Source organism: Amblyomma mixtum, chromosome 1, assembly GCF_055824585.1.
Source record: "Amblyomma mixtum isolate Tamu chromosome 1, ASM5582458v1, whole genome shotgun sequence".
NCBI classification, from domain to species: Eukaryota; Metazoa; Arthropoda; class Arachnida; order Ixodida; family Ixodidae; genus Amblyomma; species Amblyomma mixtum.
The window spans coordinates 39,650,477-39,670,439 of NC_143012.1; the positions used below are offsets into that span (position 1 = coordinate 39,650,477).

General features: G+C 49.1%; 3 protein-coding genes across 4 annotated transcripts in view; 2 read left to right on the forward strand and 1 right to left on the reverse strand.

Annotated features, from left to right (window-relative positions):
* LOC149366094 (UDP-glucose 4-epimerase-like) overlaps positions 1-19,963 on the reverse strand; it is a 73,005-nt gene that overhangs the window by 44,619 nt on the left and 8,423 nt on the right. The window lies entirely within an intron of this gene.
* On the forward strand, positions 1,591-2,595 carry LOC149366098 (uncharacterized). Its single transcript, XM_089551291.1, has one exon. It carries the CDS (start codon positions 1,591-1,593, stop codon positions 2,593-2,595), a length of 1,005 nt encoding a protein of 334 aa, XP_089407417.1.
* LOC149366099 (rho family-interacting cell polarization regulator 2-like) overlaps positions 5,916-19,963 on the forward strand; it is a 146,030-nt gene continuing 131,982 nt past the window's right edge. For both annotated transcript variants that reach the window (XM_089548516.1, XM_089548536.1), the window contains exon 1: positions 5,916-6,491. The gene's annotated coding sequence lies outside the window, so the exon portion shown is untranslated. The remainder of the gene's footprint in view (positions 6,492-19,963) is intronic.

Sequence of the window (19,963 nt, forward strand, 5' to 3'; positions counted from 1 at the left end):
GGCAGTAACCGCGTGATCGTCGATCATAACTACAAGGTCACTTGTTCGCGTTTTCGCATTGCGCGTTGTCTTCGGTGTACGATCTCGGCTTCGTCGAGTAGTGAGGCTGCGGTGGGCGTACTGCGACGTTACTTCACTGGGCAACGGTAAAAGCTTCAAGTCTGGCCGCGTCGTCGTCGTCGTCGTCGTCGGTGTCGTCGTCGTCGGAGCTGTCGTCGTCGGAGCTGTCGTCGTCGGTGTTGTCGTCGTCGGTGTTGTCGTCGTCGGTGTTGTCGTCGTCGGTGTTGTCGTCGTAGTTGAGGTATGGTCTTGTGTTTTCGTCGATGGAGGACCTTAGTTCTTGCGCTCAGGCGGCTCGGCGATGAGCTTTCTTCCCGACGCAAAAATTCTTCGTTTCGGCTGGTCGCTGGCCGGGTCGGGGTCGTGGGGCGCCGTAAGAGAACCCTCGGATGCCCATTCTCCTGTATGGGCAGTACCGGAGAATGTGACCGGCTTCGCCGCAGTGGAAGCATAGCGGGCGGCACTGGTCGGGTGTTCTCCACTCGTCGCATTTCCTCGGCCGTGTGCGACGCTCGTAGGACGGGCGAGTTGGGGCGAAAAGGCGGCGCTCCACCGCAGCCGGCTGAGGGCGATAGGGGCTTGGGTCCCGTCGTCGAGGTGCAGGACGGCGCACTGCTGCGGCGTAAGTCATGGCTGGAGGCTCCAAAGGCTGCGTGGTAGACTGGAGTCAGTTCCTCCGGTGAATAACTCAAAGGGCTGGCATCACGACTTGCAGGGGTTGTCCGGTACCTGGAAGGCTACCCAGCACCTCCACCAGATGTCACGTTGTAGTGACGGCAGTCCAGCGGTCAGGAAGACACCAGAAATACTTTCAAACGAAGCTCTTTATTTGGGCTGACTTGCGCCCACAAAAGAACTGAATCACTCGGCGGCGGCGTAAGCAACAGGCGTGCTCGGCGGTCGTCGAACTACGAATGTCCGCCGCTCGCGGCATCGCTCAATTTAAAGGCGGCAAGGAAACTTCCAGATAACAGGACAAGATCATCTACAGTAATCTAGAAAAACCTAGATGCAGCCCTTCATGGCTGCGATCAATCGAGATTAGTCTGGTCGCTTCTCGCGCCACGAACAAAAGTGATAACAACCCTTTCCTGCACCCTTGAGCGTGAACGAACAAACACTACAATGATACGTGGCAATATATACAAAGTTTTGAATGTCAAGCCAAAACGTTGGTTTTTAATATATGAGCCGCATTCCTCGTGTTTGGAGAACCGTGGTTACGGCACTTTACCTTTAGTTAGACACCTGACCATGTACACGTGTTCCAAATACTACTACTCCCTCGGCATTGCGTGCACATGCTTTCCCTTAAGCACATACACCTCTTTCAATGAGAAAAAAATTAGTTAAATAGGAAGAGCAACTGGAAGTTCCAATGCTGCTGTTGTATTCGTCACGCGCAGCTGTCCATCTGTCAGTGCTAGTCTTGTTCGCTGGCACAGAGTCATCGCCACGTGGCTTTCGATATTGCTCACAGCGTCTGTCTCTGAACTGAAGGCAGCAGCTCGGCGTAAAACGTACACAAGTATGGAACTCGCACCGCGACAGCCTCCATCACTCCGCCTACTGTGGCTGCTGTCGACTCTCCTAGTTCACGGGACTCCGTTGGTTTTCGGATCTCTGACGGCGGCCGACTGTTCCGGACACTTTGTCGTTGAAGACTCGACCGTCAAGCTCCTCATCCAACAATACGTGAACTCTACCGAGAGCGTCGTGGAATGCCGTTACGCGTTCGAGGCTCCACAGCACTCCGGTCTGCTGGTCATCGCAAACGACATCAGGTCAGTGAACGACGCCGAGATACCCGGTTGTCCCGTGGCCATCTACAGCAACGCCGATGCATCAGGGGACCATGTGTACTCTTTGTGTGGTCACTATGGTACCATGGCCATCCCCGTGCCTGCTTCCGTGGCTGTGGTCGTGTACAAGCCGGAGTTCCACGGCGAACCGTACACTCTTGCCCTGGACTTGCAAGTGTCCCTAACCGGAGGAAACAACCTCCGCGCTTGCGGTGATTCGCAGCTCAGCGCAGTGTCCGCTGTTCCGGTCAGGTATTCGGTGGGGTTCAGGGCCGACGCTGGCTCCGGAGACGCCTCCGACTTCTGCGACCTCAACGTGACGAGCAATGACGACGGCGAGACCTTGGGGACCAAGTGCGCCCTCACCAGCGAAGGCGTCTGCAATTATGAGGTCCTTCTCAACAATGGAACCTCCGTAGAATCTCTGGACCACATCGATCTCTTCGCTGCTGGCGGTTCGGCTACCGTCAGGCTATATCCGGCTGGCATCACAGGGGTGCTGGTCTCCAATCTTCCAGCGGGATTCGAACCCGTGACCTTTTTAGAATCAGTCAGGGTTAACGGGCCTAATGGTACGGTGATTAAGACGACTGATGGTTCGACGACAGAGGTCGTCACAAACGACGTCCCCGTATCTTTCTGGGAAAAGACGAGTCGTTTCTTCACCAACCAGTGGGAAAAAGTGAAGCACGCCGTGACAACCATCGGCAACAAGTTTCGTGATATGTTCTAGGATGTCACTCACCGGACCTTCTGTATGCTGTTCGGTCCGAATGGCTCACGCGAAAGTGAGATTTTGGCGTTCTCAGCAGTATGCATGTAGACATCCGCACAAGCGACAACGCCGATGTGGGATTGCTTTTGCATGCTGGCTGAAGCCTTAGTGTTTTATGATTAAAGTGCCCTCTCTGTCTCGCATTCCTTGCCTTTTTTTACCGCACTGCTGGCCAAGAGCGAAAGTATAATGACCGTCGCCTGTCACTCCACTTTTTAGTCCGTCGAAGCGTCATACGCAACAGCAGCGCATCACACCACGGAGGAGCTTCGTGCCGTGTGCCGCGGTCTCGCATGCGTGATAGACGGATGGGGCTGAAACTTTAGACACGGATATCTTATGAAACAGGCACGTTACTAAAATTCTACAAAATACAATACTCATAAAATGCCACTATGTCTAAGGTTTCAATATAAACATGCATGCTAACCGCAGTGAATAAAGTTAATAATTGAATTTAGTTAATTACTGATATTACAATGACAATTATCCTCATAGTTTGCGTGTGGGCTCTCAACGTCGCTGAAAATTGGATCGCTCTCCAGTCATCCGTTAATCGTTGCTTTCGATTTTTTTTTTTTCGTAATAAGTATTTGTCGTTACATGGTTTGCACCCATATTCTTTGGGAATGCACTCTTGCCCCCCTGGAGGGGAAAAAAATAGTCTCTTCACCAATGGGAGGCTCTCCTACGTGGTGCAGGCAGGGGCTTATTATTTTTATTTCCTTTTGGTTGCCCCAACCTATCGAATGTCCATCCTCTCCGCTACTTCCCAGGGGAGATCAGGGGAGTCTTCCCGGGCCCGCTCCCCCTGCTGTGGGTCGCTATAGTAGCTTTTCCCTTTTATTTTACTTTTCCAACCACGGGTGGTGAAATTACAATTTGCCTACGAGCCTATTCTTTTATTTTCGAATTGGGTTAAGCCTGTTGTACGTATGTGGTGCAGGCAGGGGCTTATTATTCTTATTTCCTTTTCGGTTGCCCCAACCTATTATTTGTCTCTTCACCAATGGGAGGCTCTCCTACTGAGCTCCGATCTGGAGACTCAGAAGGTCGTCCAACAGGCCGAAGACGCCGCCAGGAGCCAAGACCTTCTGGCCGTCGTTTAGGCGAGGGGCCTAAAGCCCCTCAATCTGCTGGAAATAAAAGTTTTACAGACCGGTCCAAATCCAAATAAGCTTTATATTCACATATAATTGAGCTACTTCATACGTCATGTCCAATATTCTCGGAGACAAATTTTGAAAGTTGAAAAATTGTAAGATCCTGTTAAGGAAGAATTGAAGGTAATGGTTCATTGTTCTGGTGTGCAACCAAATCTTTGTGTTAACGTGTTTCCGTCCATCGTATCGAGCAGTTAAGGCTCCCATAGAAAAGAAATATGGAGCGTCTGTGACGATAGCAGAAACGTTAATAGCAAAAAAAAAAGATGGAAGACTGTCGTCGAGTGGTTTGTGGATATACGCGTATTGACTTTTATACAGAAATCTTACATTATATAATGCAAACTACGCTCATAAACCGTTTCCCGCCCAGAAACTCTTCTATCCAGAATTGTTTGGTATGAATGCAGGAATAAATATGCACACAACCGCAACTCCCTATAACTGCACGTATCCAACGCGCACTATGTTGTCAGGCATCTCTGCCTTTTTGTCAGCCTCTTGACAGACCTTCTCGTTTGTACCTTGTCAGTTGGTATAAACATTCATTCATTCATTCATTCATTCATTCATTCATTCATTCATTCATTCATTCATTCATTCATTCATTCATTCATTCATTCTTGTTAGGATGATCACTTGCTGAGCCGGCCTTACCCTGACACCCTCAACCTAGAGCCCATCCGAATTCACCGCTGGGAACCCAGCTGCTGCGTCCGCCGCCTTACATGGGCATTGGCTGGGGCCCCTCCGGCATTCCGAACAATCCGGATTTCTGAATAAACGGGAGTTGAATTAACGATGCTTTACTGTACAAGTTTACAAGAGTACAGCGCCATTAAAGATTCTGGGTCTTGCTTTTTCAGCAGACATTTCCCTCCACGAAGTGCCGATTGTAAGGGACATTCTGATTTATCCATCGGATCCATAGGTGTCACGACGTAAGCTAGTAGAGAAGCTCCGGCAACATGAAAAGTCTGAAAGTCATATAAAATGAACTGCGTCTTGGAACGCATCAGAAGAAATGCTAGCGACTGCTGAAGTGCTTGCTGAAGTCGTCTGGAGGTATATAGTTTGTGTGAATATCTGCCCGGAGAATAACATGTTTAATGAGCAGAGGCATTGTTGGTAGGTTCATGGCCGCCCACCCATGATATCCTTCCAGTGCATGCACAGCCCCCTTATTTTGTAAAAAAAAAAAATCTTAATTACCATTCACCATGGTCACTCATGGGACATTAATCCCACTGAACACTGTCATATTTCAGACGATTAGAAGTAATCTTTGCAAGATGTCCAACCCATCTTGAAGACGCCCTAAGTGAATCTTCAAACAATTCGTAAACGTTTGGAAATGTCTTGGCAAGACATCTAACAAATGGCTTGCAAGACATTTCCAGGTACCTCTCAGACGTTCTGTAAATATCCTCTAGCTCAGCTAATGCTGCGTCTATTTGAGCCACAAGATGTTTTTAGATGACGTTTCGTAGCTGACTCAAAGATAACTTCTAGACGCCCACAAAAGTTTGTCAGACTTTTTGTAATCGTCATGATAAACCGACTTATAGACACTTCAACTGGCTTCTAAGACGGTTACTAAACGTCTATAAAATGTCTTGCGGAGATATCTGGTCGGCTACTTGTAAGAAGTTTTTAGACATCTTCATACATCTTTGGCTATCTTCTAGCTCAGCAAGTGTTCCCACAAGATATGTCGTCCCAACGGGGGCCGATAATTCTTATGTACTGCTTCATAGAGGCCTCCACAGTCATCCTATGATGTCTATGACAGGCCTCCACCGTCATCCTATGACAGTCATTGTATGCTGTCTATGACCATTAGGACGTTTCAAGACGTCGACAAGATATTCTGTGCTCAGTGGGAATGTCCATGGTATCCGTTCAGCGCATGAGTTTGGCGCATTATTATTTTCTTGTTCCCGCCAAATTTCGTCCATTTCTCTCGCATTTAGCAGTTATCAGCACCATCACGTTGCGGCGCTACAAGCGCTAAAAACGCGTGCCCACGATCTTCAGTTTCGGTTTCTCCTAGTTACGAGCGTCGTCGCAGGCCGGCGCCACCATCGCGCTTCTCGCTCGGCGCACTCGGCAAGCGAAGCGCGCGCGCGCCGCATCTGACGAGCGCCGCTTTCTCCCCCGCCCGTGTGACGACGACGTCGACGACGAAACAGCCGGTGTAGTGCCGCGCGGCGGTGCTGTGGTGGTGGTTGCGCGGCAGTGGCTTATTTTGTCCGTGGCGCGTCTGCGGCGGCGAGTTGGTTTTTAGAGGCGAGGCCAGCCGTTTTCGAGAGGGAGAGAGCGCGTGAGGAGGCCCTCACGGCGACGAAAGGACGAAAGCGAACGAGACGAGAAAGCGTCTGCTGCTGCAGCCGCTGTTGGCGCTGTTGGCGCTGTTTTGCTTGCGCGAAACGGAGTGCGCGCACTGCTGTCGGCTTCGACGGGATTCCCTGTTGAGCGCGGTTGTGGGCATCTTCGACGACCGCTACGCGCACCGATGGATGACTTGGTTTACCTGCCGTGATTGCCGCTTAGCAACCGCCGCGGCTGCCGAACGCTGTCTGCCACCGTGCTAGTGCGCATCGTGTTTGGATTGGTGCGTCGCCGCGGACGCATACGGAGCCAACGGATACCTTGAGCCGATCCTCTTGACTCGAGCGCCGGCCAGTGATGGTATGTTTCCCGACGGATTCTTGTTTCGCTCTATGTTCCATGCAGGCATTTCGAATCCTTAGTCTGTGGTGTGCGTGAGGTATCAGTTTCCAGCGAAGCGACGACCCTCTTTCTCCCATTTTGAGCCTCGCAGCAGCGCCTGTTAGCTTGACTGCAAGAAGCTAGCGGTGTAGTTGCGAAATCGTTTTAAAGCCGTTTTGCACGTTGTATCCCGACACCTCGTATGGCCTACATACGCTGTAGTGAGCTCTAGCGCGAGCGTTTCGTTTGTTGTACTCGCGGAAACGAATGTTTATTAGTTCTGAGCGTTTCCAGCCTCTCGCGTTGTATATATCTACACAGCGCAGGGCCGTTCCGTTTCTGTCTCGAGCCGCTATAGTAACCGTAGTAGCGCGTATATTACACCGCCTCTGCGCGCGGTTTCACCTGTTTCACTTCACCTGACTTCGCGTGAAAGGTTACTCTCCTTGTTATGTGCTAGTTTATCTGTCTTCGGAACACATATATTTCAGCTATAACGACGTTGCATTGCGCAACCGAGCCAAACCCGTCTCCGACATCCTACTACCGCGGAGAACCGCATGTGCTTCTGGCGAGAGCGGTTATTAGTTAGTTATTCACTTATAATCAGTCTGAATCGGTGCAGTGTTGTTGCGTGCGCGTGTTTCGCGTATCGGCAGTTTTTCTTTGACACTGACTGCGCTCGCTAATAACGCATTCTGAGCAGACGTGCGCGCGATACCAGGTCGATGAGTGCGCGGCGCTCCGAGCTTGCACCTGCCGTGGCGTGATCGGGGGGATGGCAGCGCGGATTTCCTTTTTTTTTTTCTGCTGAATGATGTGGAAGGGGTGGTGCTCCGCCGTAGAGGTGCTGCGTAATTGGGCGCAGTTTATCCCCGTCTGACGTACCACGGTAGCCGCGCGCCCGCCAAATGAGCGCTAGTGGTCACGCCATTTGGAGCTGGCCGCGCGCTTTACCGTGACTCGTAAATTGACGGAGGCGGGTCGCTGAATGGCGTGTTCTTCTCGGGTGGCGTGCTTTGGTTGTCATTTTCATGGCAGTGACGTTGGTGAAGGCTTTTTGATGGCTAATAAGGCAGTGACGTTGGTGATGATTACATAGCGAGGTTGTTTTTTTTTTATATATTATTGCGCGACAATATCAGCGCGCATCTAAGCACGTGGCCTTGAAGCCTTCACATGCTTAACATAATCCTCACGTCTTACTTACTGTCGACTAGCGGCCCTTAATTTCTTGGCCTCTGCCCTTAAATGTATCTATGCTTTTTGAGCGCTCGGTCGACTAGCAGCTTATAAGTTAAGTGACTCAAGCGGCCACCCAGAGTCTTTACAGGAAGCTGCTCTTTCAGGAGTGCTTTGTTGAAACTGCGCTGTCAAGAAATACCTTAGCTAAGCTGGTGATGATGAATCCATACTTGGGTCACGCTGTTTACTTTAGTCTTCAAATTACTGCGCCTCGTTTCGATCACGGGTCAAAAAGCACTTTCTTATCGTTCAGTCTTAATTGCGTTATTCATACCGGTTCTTATCACGGAGCATATCGGGACCCGTTAGTCATGTTCTGGGGGCAGTTCAGAGCATTGCTGTGTTCTGACTGTATTTTATGATATGTGCAGCGAAAACCGGCTTGTTTTAATGAAACGGCGTTGATGCGACGAGCTAATTAACGGATGTTGTGAAATAACTGTAGTAACGAAGCTGCGTACAGATATCTCTGTGCAGGTTGAAAAGTAAAGTTCAGCTGTGGTCGGATGTATAAATCTGAGCCCATAGCGTATAGTGGTGCTACGTACCTAAGCATTCGTTAACGGAACAGGTAATGGAGAGTTACTAATGAACACCATACGATTTCACGGCGTAAAAAAAAACAAAAAAACGCTCTACTTAAACGTTTGGGACACAGGTATTGTATACTTGCAGTTAGCAGTCATGGAAAGCAAGGCGCATATATGGTGTCGACTTGCATTTATTGCTCTTCATGTTCACATTAACCGTGAAAATGTCCAGCTTATACGATCGCCAGCAGTTTTTATTATACCCGGCAAGACAATATGAAATAAATCATCACAGCATTGCACAAACCGTATTTCTCCCTATATTTATTAAATATAGTAGTAAATATGTTACATATAGTTATTAAATAAATCGCCGTGGGCATGCCCTAATATCACTCACTGCAAAAGCCGAGGTTCCTCACGACACAGCCCTAACATTAACATTACTATGTATTTAATGCGAATGACTACGTTTAGTGAGTTTAATGGTTTTAGAATCATCAGAAATTATCCTTTTTCCCCCAGCTATTTTACTGTTTTCTTTCTTTTTGTTTTCTGTGATGTAGTAGCCGCGAACGACGCAATTCTGGAAGCTCGTAACATTCATTCCAAGTCGGGTCGGGAATCGTCGGTTTTATGGCGACACTTCGCCGGGGTGACGACGACGTTTCGGAAGTGCCCTTTTCTCGCTATCAGAGTCTAATGGCAGCGATGCCGCCGTCGACAGATAAGATAGCGAAACCAATAAAAAAACCTGGTGGCATGCTACCTTTGCTCTTGCCTTCTGGTCATTTTTTCTGCACATTTCTTTTTTTTTTCTTGTTGTTTTGTTGAGCCCGAAAACTGTGACGTAAAAGGACCCCATTTCCCGTGTAAAGAACCGTGCCTCTTGCGCCCGTTGCCACCTAATGTCCAGCGTCTTCGCACGTTTTACGCTTTAAACATCGCCGTCAGTTGCAGTATCGGCATCATCATCATCATCATCAGCCTGACTACGCCCACTGCAGGCCAGAGGCCTCTCCCATATCTCTCCTGTTAACCATGTCATGTGCCAGCTGCGGCCACCCTATCCCCGCAAACTTCTTAATCTCATCCTCCCACCTAACTTTCTGCCGCCCCCTGCTACGTTTGCTTTCTCTTGGAATCCACTCCGTTATCCTAAGGACCAGCGGTTAAGGATCAGTGGAGTTCGTTTATTTTTAGCCGCATTGTTGATAAGCATGGGTAAGCGATTATCAGATAACTTAATTAGTTGACACGCCGAGTTCACCGGTCCGTTGCGCACCATATGACAGCTGTACTTATTTCTTTAGCGCCCCCAGAAACAAATACGCAAAAAAATCAATACCATCGAGCATTACGAACAAAGCGTACGCTTTTGGGGCGTCCAAGATGTCGTTGTTTCATTCGTTGCGCGTACCTCTGTAAAAATGGTTATCATGTCATTCATGACGTCACTGGACGCAGGTACTTTTGGTCGTATAGGGGAGATATGGGAGATGCGGAAAGCGTGAAACCAAACATGTATGACATCACCGCATATAATGCAGCCATTTTGGTCTTGAGGTAAATGGGAACACAGATATAGAACCAAGTAGTGAACATGGGAAGTCTACGTGATTCGAGCGGTCGCATAGGAGACACAGGAGATATGGAAAATATAAGCAAGCAAAAACTTAATGATGTCACCGGATACAGGCTGTTTTGTGCAAGAGATAAGCGAAATGTATATACCCATATTGGCAGGAGGCGAACATGGGGAGTGTAGAGGTGATGTCACCCAGCGCGTTGGCTCAGTGGCAACGACTATGCAGAGCACAAGGTCACAGGTTCTATCCGGATTAATGCTAAACTCGGAAAAACGTTCATTTACGGAGATATTTGGGCGAGAACCGCACGCACCGATACCATTGCTGCTCGATGCCCATCGCTGTACCCTTTGAACACTGGTACGCCTCCTATATGGGAGTAAGTTGTCCTTAGGTCACTCCTTTTTATAAAAGGAGTGCCCTAGAGGCCATTACTCCCTTTTTACTCCTTTCTGTTTAAAGTGTAGCGCGCCTGTGCAGCCTCGGCTCAAGAATAATAATTAGCCCTTTAACATACGCGACGCGACCATGTAGTACTACCCGTGTCTATCTGTTGATCCTGTAGTGTGTACGGCGGTTCGTGTATGCACTGTTACGTACTGAGAACGACACGCAGTTTAAAAGAAACGTTGGGCACTACTCAACCGATTTTTGTTTGCTTGCACTTCAATTCGATTGCTCGGCTTCTATTTTTTTTTTTTTTGGCGGGGGGGTCTGCGGGCATTTTTTTCTGAAACAAAAGATTACTTTGTAGTTTTGCGTTCATTACCGCTGTATGGCGATATGGGACCAAATGCGATTGCAAGGATGTGTAAATTCTGTGTCATGAAATTCGCGCTTTTTTTTCCTGTTTATTTACCACTCCGGATACAATGTGGTAAGTGTCGAATTTCGATGGAGGCGAAATTCTAGAGGCCCGTGTACTGTGCGATGTCAGTGCACGTTAAAGAACCCCAGATGGTCGAAATTTCCGGAGCCCTTCACTACAGTTTCTGTCATAGCCTGAGTCGCTTTTGGAAGTTAAACCCTCATAAACCATATACAGTGTGGTAAGTTGCCCTGAGAGACCAATAAAGGAAGCAGAGAGGAGGACAAAGTCCATTGGCTCACAAATACTCGCAAGTAAGGAGAGCAAAAACAATAAAAATAAAGTGGGCGGGGCTCCAATTCGCTTCTCACATGCAGGGCCGTGATCGACCGTCCTCCTCTGAGGCCACGCGAGCGCGTTTTTCGGATGAGTCACCGGAGAAAGCTGGATGGATGGCTGCTCCCTTCGGAGACGCGACGAGATTCCTTGACATTTTCAACGTCGCTCCTTTTCGAGCAACGAAACAAAACCTATCCGGCGTCTTCGCCGAATCGGCGCTCGAAGCCCCCGCCAGATTTCGAAGCAAACATAGATTCTCCTCTTTTTCTTTTTTCGATTCGCTCAATTTTCACTTCAGCTGCGCATATCTCCAGCGGGAGTATACGTGTGTTCTCGGAGGGCGCGGCGCTGACGGAGAGCTCAAGCTGCGAAGTCGTTCGCATTTGTTCAACGTCCGCCGCGTGCTCGCTCGCAGCCGGGCTTCAAACGGCCTCGAGCCTGACAGTGAACTGCCAACCAGCTGTTTCATCGATCAGAAATTCCAATGTCTCTCCCGTCGCTGCTCGTCCGATGTACTACACACATGCGCTGTTCCCTCTCTCGTACTCTCTCTCCCGCGTACGCTCACCTTCAGTAGTTCTCCGCTGCGGTGTGAAAGCTACAAGCCATGTCAGCCAATAAGAGTCGCGCGCCTGGCTTTTTTTTTTTTTTCAGTCCGCTCGCGCAAGCCGCAGCAGGCACGCTGATTCAACAGAGAAAAAAAAAAAGGAACCTTCGCGAGAAACGAAAAAAAAAGCGCGCTGTGATAACTAGAAGTTACTGATTAGGAATAGCTGAGACTGGGAACTTAGTTTCTGTAGAGTAACTATCGAAACGGGCTGCAATAACTGGCTATGCATAATCGGAAAGATAACGCAAAGGTACAGTCTTTGTCAAAAGTAACCAGGCTGCATGGTTTGCTTCTAGCTTGTGTAGTGGAGCCCTTGTGGCTTTCCTAAAGATCAAAAGGTGTTGGAAGGTAAGAAGGCCTCCAGTCCTTGCCTTTAACGATCATTTCAGCTTCAGGGAAGCTGTAGGGGCTCCACTGTACGAGCTAGAAGCAAACCATGAAGCCTGGTTACTTTTGACAAAGACTGTACGTGGTCGAGAGCGCATTTTAACATATGCTTACTTCATGGTAACCATGATATACACTGCCACGGTGGCTCAGTGGTTATGGTGCTCGGCTGCTGACCCGAAAGACGCGCGTTCGATCTCGGTCTGAGCGGTCACATTTCGATGGAGACGAAATGCTAGAGGCCGATGTACTGTCCGATGTCAGTGCTCGTTAAAGAATGCTAGGTAGTTGAAATTATCCGGCGCCCCCTCTACCACCTCCATCATAACCTGAGTCGCTTTGGGACGTTAAAACCCCGTAAACCATAAAAACCACGATATATACTGCATTCAGCGCAGTCCACCCATAAGCGCCTTCTCATAGCCCTCGATGTTGCTTGGGCACGGAAAAAGCCTGCTAATACTACCTTGCCTTGTCTTAGTGGATAGACTATGCGTGGCACCATCTCTTATTTATTCTGCATTTACTTCGTACCCCCGTATTCACTCGCCCTCCTTTTCGCGTTGTCGCTGTGGATGCTTATATATATGCTGGGTTAGAGTGGATGCCTTATGTTAGTGCATCCTGTGGACTGCGCCACTTTTTACGTTTTCCATGCATCCTGTCGCCTGCGCCAATTTCTAAGTTTCCAGGGACTCTAAACTGGCACTGTCATCATCTGCTTTTTTTTTTCATCAGCTGTTCCCAACTTCAGCTTCTTCCTTCAACAGTCGCTTGTCCTAATCCTCGCCATTATCATAGCATAACTTTTTCTCCAGTATGCAATGGCGCAGCTAGTGGAGCGGGTGCGCATCCTGTGGACGGCGCCACTTTCTATCGTTTCCATGCATTCAGTCGACTGTACCAATTTATCAGTTTGAAGAGACCGTAAACTGGCGTAATCGACACGTCCGTTTATTCTTGAGCTATTCTCAACCTCCCAGCTTTCCCCGCAACCGCTTGTCCTAATCCTTGCCATTATCGCAGCATGCACCTATGCTTATACTCTATCTAATGGCGCAGCTGGTGAAGCGAGAGTACGCTTTGCGCCTTTGCCAGTGCTGCAGGCAACTGCTGAGCTAGAGTATATATAGATTTCAGTCTCCGCCTTTCCATCCCTCTCTGCTGATCTGTCCAAGTCACTTTTTCCTTTCATGCGTGTCTGAGACCCTCCCCTGACAGCTGGCTACATTGTGTGCGTCACTGTGACGCAACGGACAGACCTCCTCGTGAAGGACAGTGATGCATGATGGGGGGGGAGGCAGGTACGTGTTGCCGGTGCCGCCGTTCGATCGGACGCTAAGACCGTCTCTGACGGCAGCGGCGTAATTGAGCGTCGGATTCTGCGGCGTTGGCGCCGTTAGGTTGCGCCGACGGCTACGACGGCAACACGGCAATGGAAAGGTGATTCTCGCTCTCAAAGTCCCCGCCCTTGCCGTGACGTCTGTCTTCTTTCTTTTTCTGTCTTCTCCCTAGATTCTCAGTTGTATATAAGCGCTGGATTTGGAGACAACACTTTTTTTTCGGCCAATTTTACTTCGGATCAAGCACACTTGTATACGCATTTTTTTTAAGGTTTTCCCATAGGCGCAGAACAAAAAAAAACATTATGATTCAGAACCAGAAAGAAAGAACACTATATCAAGCATAAGGCGAAAGACAAGGTCCAGATCTGCCTATAGTGCGAAAAAAAAAAAAAGGGTTCCGCCAGGTAAGTGGGAATTGGACCTCATACATGCGCCACCTGAAGGGCGTTTACCGCTGTGTCGATAATCTGCGTAACTCGGCACTTGTGGCGCGGTCAACATAACACCGGGCATAACCACACGCGATGCATAACGCAGCCCCTTGGGATAGGTGGCTTTTTCATCCCTGGGCGTCTACAATTCGGGAAACTGCCGGGAGGATTTAATAATACCTTCCTCTCGAGCCGGCCGGCTTGCTCATATACGTGCCCGGAAGCGCAGGACCCGCCAAAATTGGGCCCTCGCGCCGCGGAATTGGATCTGGAAGTTCGCAGTCCACATCCTCCCCTCTCTGTCGCTCCGAGCACGGACAAAACTCATCTGGATGCACGACACGAGGATGGTGTCGCAGAAGAAAGAAAGAAAAAGAAAGAAAGAAAGAAAAAGAAAGAAAGAAAGAAAGAAAGAAAGAAAGAAAGAAAGAAAGAAAGAAAGAAAGAAAGAAAGAAAGAAAGACGGGCAGAAGATGACAGTGGTCCTCGCAGGAAGCGACTCACTCGATTTTCGCGTTCCTCTTCCATTTCTTTGCTTCGCACCCTTGCGGGGTAGTTCGCGATTGTCGTAGAGAGGGAGCCACTTTACAGGGGCACCGTCCCTCGCGCTAGGCCTTTTATTTTTTTTGTTTTGTTTTACCTGCGGCCCTTAAACTTTCATGTGCACTCTTGTCTCGCCAATTCTGTGCAGCATGCAGAAGCTTGGGGAGCATGCGCTGCAGATTTGAGCCCTGCAGAGACCTCTGACTACAGAACTGATATCGCAGGTTACTGCACGTAATTGAGTGCAGCCACATGTACAGGGCGCTGCATTTCACTTATACAGACGGCCTGAAAGGAGGAATTAAGAATTACATTTTGTGACTAATAAATTAATTATTAAATATGCTTGACTAAGGTATCCGCCTATACCAGCTTCGTATTTGTAAATATGTTGTAATTATATGGGGTGATATTTCATTGTCTGCCAGCGCTGGATTCACCTAAAATGCTTACTTAATTCGCGGCGCTCTGTGCCTGTTATAAGCAATTTCGTTAAAAAAGAAGCTACATAACAAAATGAAGCACTCTATAGTCAATTCAAGAAAAAAGCGGCGGTCAAAGGACCCCCCCCCCCTTCCAGCCAATGGCGTCAACCGATTCTCATGAAATCGGCACCTGCTAGCGTGGCAGTTCAGAGAGGGGATTATCCCCTTTCATCTACAACTCCCTTCATTGTCACGTTAGCAGGGTCATGAGAATCGACCGGCGCTACTGGCTGGAAGGGGGGGGGGGGGGGGGTCCTTTGACCGTCACAAGTCGCTTTTATGCGAAACATATTACTAGAGCTACACTACAGCCCGTCGAGCGTGGCGGTGGAGCTACCATTGACCTTTAGCGTGACCACGTGACAACATGACGTCACAGCAGAGGAGAGATGGGCTGCCGGCACGCGCGGTCGGCCGCGGGCGGCGGTGGAGGCTCCACATCAGAGGCGCTGCAGCTGACCACGTGACGCTACAGCAGCGGTATAAAGCTGAGCTTGCCTCGCTCTCCAGGCACTTACGAGGCGGCCAGGTGTTGGGATGCCGCCTAGAAGCAGGGCTGATTTGAACGAGAAGCGAAAGCTTCAGCGTGCCACAGAGACCGATGAAGAGCGGGATGAACGTCAACCAAGGAAAGCCTAGCCTAAGTCAACCAAGCCTAGCCATCAATATGCTTCGCATCTGACTAGGCTTAACCTTAGCTAAGCCTCAGCCATTTTTTTTCTTGTTGTATCCGACTATAGTATACATGTGCATGCACAGCTCTCACAGGCACGCATTTTCCGCACCTCGGAATTTTGTTTTCCACGAGTGGGCATTTAAGGTTCTGCCGTTAAGATCTGTACTTAAGATAACTACACAGATGCTGCTAACTTTGGATCACTCAGCCGTCGAAATCGTGGTTTAGTTGTGAGGAGCTACGCCATTTTGATCGCGTCAAAAGCAGTATAGCGCGAGGCGCCGGTGCTGTCGGTAGCATTGCCTGCTATTTAAGAGCGTTGCTGCGCGCGACCTTTGACTTTTTTTTTATTTTTGTCTCGTTCGGACGGGCACTATCCTTAATTGCGTATCGATTCACGGTGCCAACGCGTGTTCTGTAATGCTGCCTGTGACGTCACTTCAGACGTCAATCTGCCGCTATTTTTGCTTGGTGGCTGCCTCGGTTGCTGCCTGATCTCGCGTTAAAATAAAGCGAAGTATTAAAGTAATCACCGCAGTTAGAGCGAGGCGTTTATTGAGTGAACCAACAACTAACAGCTGTGCAGTCGTCTCTCTTCTCTTTACCAGAAAAAAAGAATAATTAACGAATGTTGCATGTCAGTGCAACGCTGTAACTGCAAGGCGCGCCATATCGGAGCGTTTCGGGTTAAATTCAACTACTTTTTTTCTAGGAAATTAACCATTTCAAGGGTGGTACTCTAAAGCGCACTTTAGTTTATTTCATTATAATGATAATTTGTTACCTTTCGTGCAGTGAATTTCCTTTATTCAATGCCGATTTGTCCTAATGCAAGAATTAGCAAGCTAATTAGTACACGTTAGGTAACTAGCAGGAATGTAAAAATGTGCCTCGAGAACGTATGTCTGCCTGGCCAGGTATTGAAACCTCGAAAGCTGACTGTACTTTGGAGCAATTATAACGTTTTTACGAAATATCTGTATTGAATAACACGTAACAAGCTGCGCCGCCGCGATGGATCAGTTATGATGCTTGGTTGCTGGCTGTTGTAAAATGTGTGAGGCTCGAATCTGGTGGCTGGGAATATTGAAGAGACAGGGGAGACACACAGATGCAACCTTTAACAAACAAGCAAGGAGGCCTCGAATATCAGGAAGTGCAGTGATTCCCGATTAAGTGCTCCGTCAGTATCTTTATCACAAAAAGAACTTCGCTTCCTGAATTGCACATCTTAGCTTGTGTTGTTTTGCAGGGACCCGGGCGCATGAAAGCGCTCTTTGCGGTGTTTTCTTTGGTGCCTAAATGTATTTATACGCGCAGTGTGCCAAATAAACGTCAGTTGTTAGTTCAGCGCTGTGTTGTCCGTTTCCTGCTCTCCTCTACTCTCTTCTTTGGCCTTGGGCCTTAAGTTGTACCGTGCTTTCAAGCAAGGAAAACTCTGTTACCTCTACGGTACAGATACACGAAGAGTGGTCAGACGGAACACATGGCACAAACGTCTTTCTTCTTTGCCGTCGATGAGGCCGAAGGGGCGCGGCCGTTTTTCCTCGACCAGGCCGTTTCGCGCCCAAACTCGCCTCCCAGGCGCCGTCGACGAAACCCGATCCCGGGCCAGCCACCAGCGCTCAAAACAGGGAGCGTCCCCGCACTGTTCCGGTCCCCTTTGGACCCCCCTCGCGCACACGTGCGTAGGAAACACACACACACACACACACAAACTTAAAGGAGGTTACACGGGCGACGAGAGAGACAGTCACGAGTAAACGATGCCGTTCTTGAAAGACGCACTCTCCCTTCCCCAGAGAAAAGAAGAAAAAACGGGGGGGGGGGGGGGGGGATGCACAACACTGGCCTTAAAGACGCAGGTTCGATCCCGGCCGCGGTGGTCGCATTTCGGTGGAGGCCAAATGCTGTTAAAGAACTTCAGGTCACCGAAATTACCGAAGCCCCCCACTACTGCTTCCCTTATCGTCTGAGTCGCTTTGGGACGTTAAACTCCCCTACTCGCCGCGGTGGCTCAGTGGTTGAGGCGCTTGTCTACCCAGCCGGAGTACCCGGGTTCGAACCCGACCGCGGCGGCCGCGTTTCGATGGAGGCGAAATGCAAAAGGCGCCCGTGTGCTGTGCGATGTCAGTGCACGTTAAGGATCCCCAGGTGGTCGAAATTATCCCGGAGCCCTCCACTGCGGCACCTCTTTCGCTCTTTCTTCTTTCACTCCCACCTTCCTCCCTTCCCTTACTGCGTGGTTCAGTTGTCCACCGATATATGTGAGGTAGTTACTGCGTCATTTCAGTTCCTCAAAAGCAACTTTCGTTTTTCTGTTTTTTTTTTTTTAGCCCCATAAACCGTATTTCAAACAGGGACATTATTTTCCGGGGACGTATCTTTCGAGGATGTTTCTTTCTTTTTTTTTTTCGGCGGCGTTTTTTTCTGGGACAACCTGCATATCTCTTCGACCGGCAAACCAGTGGCGTAGTGTATACGCCTTCAATTCGCGCAATTTCTGCGACGAGGCGATCTATGCCCGCGCGGCAACATTCGCTTTTCCTTGGCGTCGCTCCCGGCCGAAGAAACTCAATTGGCTGCCAATAGGGCCGAGTGTGCCTTCTCCCTTGGGCTCCGTTCGCATAAGCGATGTCATACGTGAGCCGAGTGCTGAGGGCATCCGTATCGTGCCATCTCTTGCCTCACGTTCCATCGCACACTTATCCGGATGTTATTCGCGGCGTCGAATGGGCACTTGTAGCGCGCATACCGCGAGCTTCCCCCTCCCCCTCTCTCCTTCTTCTCAATCCCGAGCGTTCTTTTTAGATTTTAAGGAGTTTAGTGTCCGTAAACACGTTTCAATGGACACCGCTTCACGTACGCCCCTTATCGTTGTGTGCCTCCTTTCTCAAACTCCTCAAGAATCTGGTGTCTCGTATCGTCCAGCTGGCACAGACGTGCGCTGCCCACTTCGGCGAAAGGAGCGGTTGAGATACCGCCCCCGTTTTAGAAGGGAACTGTGCGATCGAAGCATCGCAGAGAGGAAAGGAGTAGACGTGGCAGCCATCGGGTCTGTAAATGGGACTTTCCGGGGATTCACGATGTCGCCATCGTCGTATTCGTCGTAAATGAAAAAGTTCTTTGTTCACCGGCGCTGGCTAATAAATGATGCCCAGGTTGGCCGTGTGCAATACAGTCTAGCCCGTTTATAACGAAGCCACTTATAGCGAAATAGCGGTTATAACGAAGGGATTTCAATTTCCCATTCCCATTTTTGCATTTTCAATACATTTTGGGTCCGGTTTTAACGAAGTGAATAAGAGCGCGTCAGCGGATATAACGAAGAGATTTAATACCAACCGAAAAATAATCCGCCAATCAACACATTTTTGCGTCCTTGAGGCGATTTTTTCCGCGAAAATAAGAGCAAAATTCGGCTGACGGCGTCCTTTCGTGGCGTCGTCTGCTCTCCTGCGGAGCGAAAGGTTGCTTCACTGCATCGCATGGCACGCCGGTCTCGTGTTGCGCCGTCCTTGAACGGCGTCACGGCGTAGAGCGGTAGAGCACGCCGCGCAGGGGAAAAATGTAAAAAAGAACAGAGACGATTTTTTTTTTCGATGACGTCGCAGAGAGCGGCCGTCCTGGCCAATCTCGGTTCTCTATTTCTCCCAGGCAGTCGGCGCCACGGCTGGACTGCAGTCTGCAGGAGGTGTGGCAGCGCGCGCTTTGTTTTATGTCGGTGCTGCGGTGCGCAAGGCAGGGAGAAAGCGCCGCAGCATTGTGCATGTTGGAAGCGTGGCTCATTTTTATCGTTATCGCGTTATCGCGGAGTTCGACCAGATCTTTGGTTCGCAGTTGGATGGTATGGAAGCCGCAATCCTGAAGTCCGCACTCGCGAAACGTGTTCAGGGGACGCTGGACGACTTCTTTCAGCGGCAATAAATCGGTATGCCGATGTTTGCATTTTTTTTTCGTAGTCCACATATAACGAAATAGCGGATATAGCGAAGTGATTTCCGATTCCCGCCGACTTCGTTATAACCGGGCTAGACTGTATAAGATTATGTGTGTCATGTGCTGACGTGGTCCATATCCATATGAACGTGTCCCGTATGTGTCCATCTGCCATATGTGGCCATGGGCCATATGGGACCATGTGCCATCCCTTACAAATTTTTTTAGACAGTCTGTACACTTCTGTCCATAAAGTCTATAGGCTCTCTATAGACAAATTCTAGAGAACAGTCTATAGGCAATACAAATCCTAAAGACAGTCTATAGACAATCTATAGATTTATGGCCTTACACTTTTAGTAGGCTTTTGTCTATAAACAGTCTATAGACTATGAATAGACAAAAATAAATCTCTCTAAGAAGGCAATAGAGTCTGTGAGAAGTCTATAGACTTTCTATACACCATTTTTATAAGGTATATGTGACCACATGCTATATCTGGACATGTTTCTTGTGCGGCCAT

Coding starts and splice junctions, on each gene's coding strand:
- LOC149366098 (XM_089551291.1), top strand. CDS start 1,591: ATGGAACTCGCACCGCGACAGCCTCCATCACTCCGCCTACTGTGGCTG.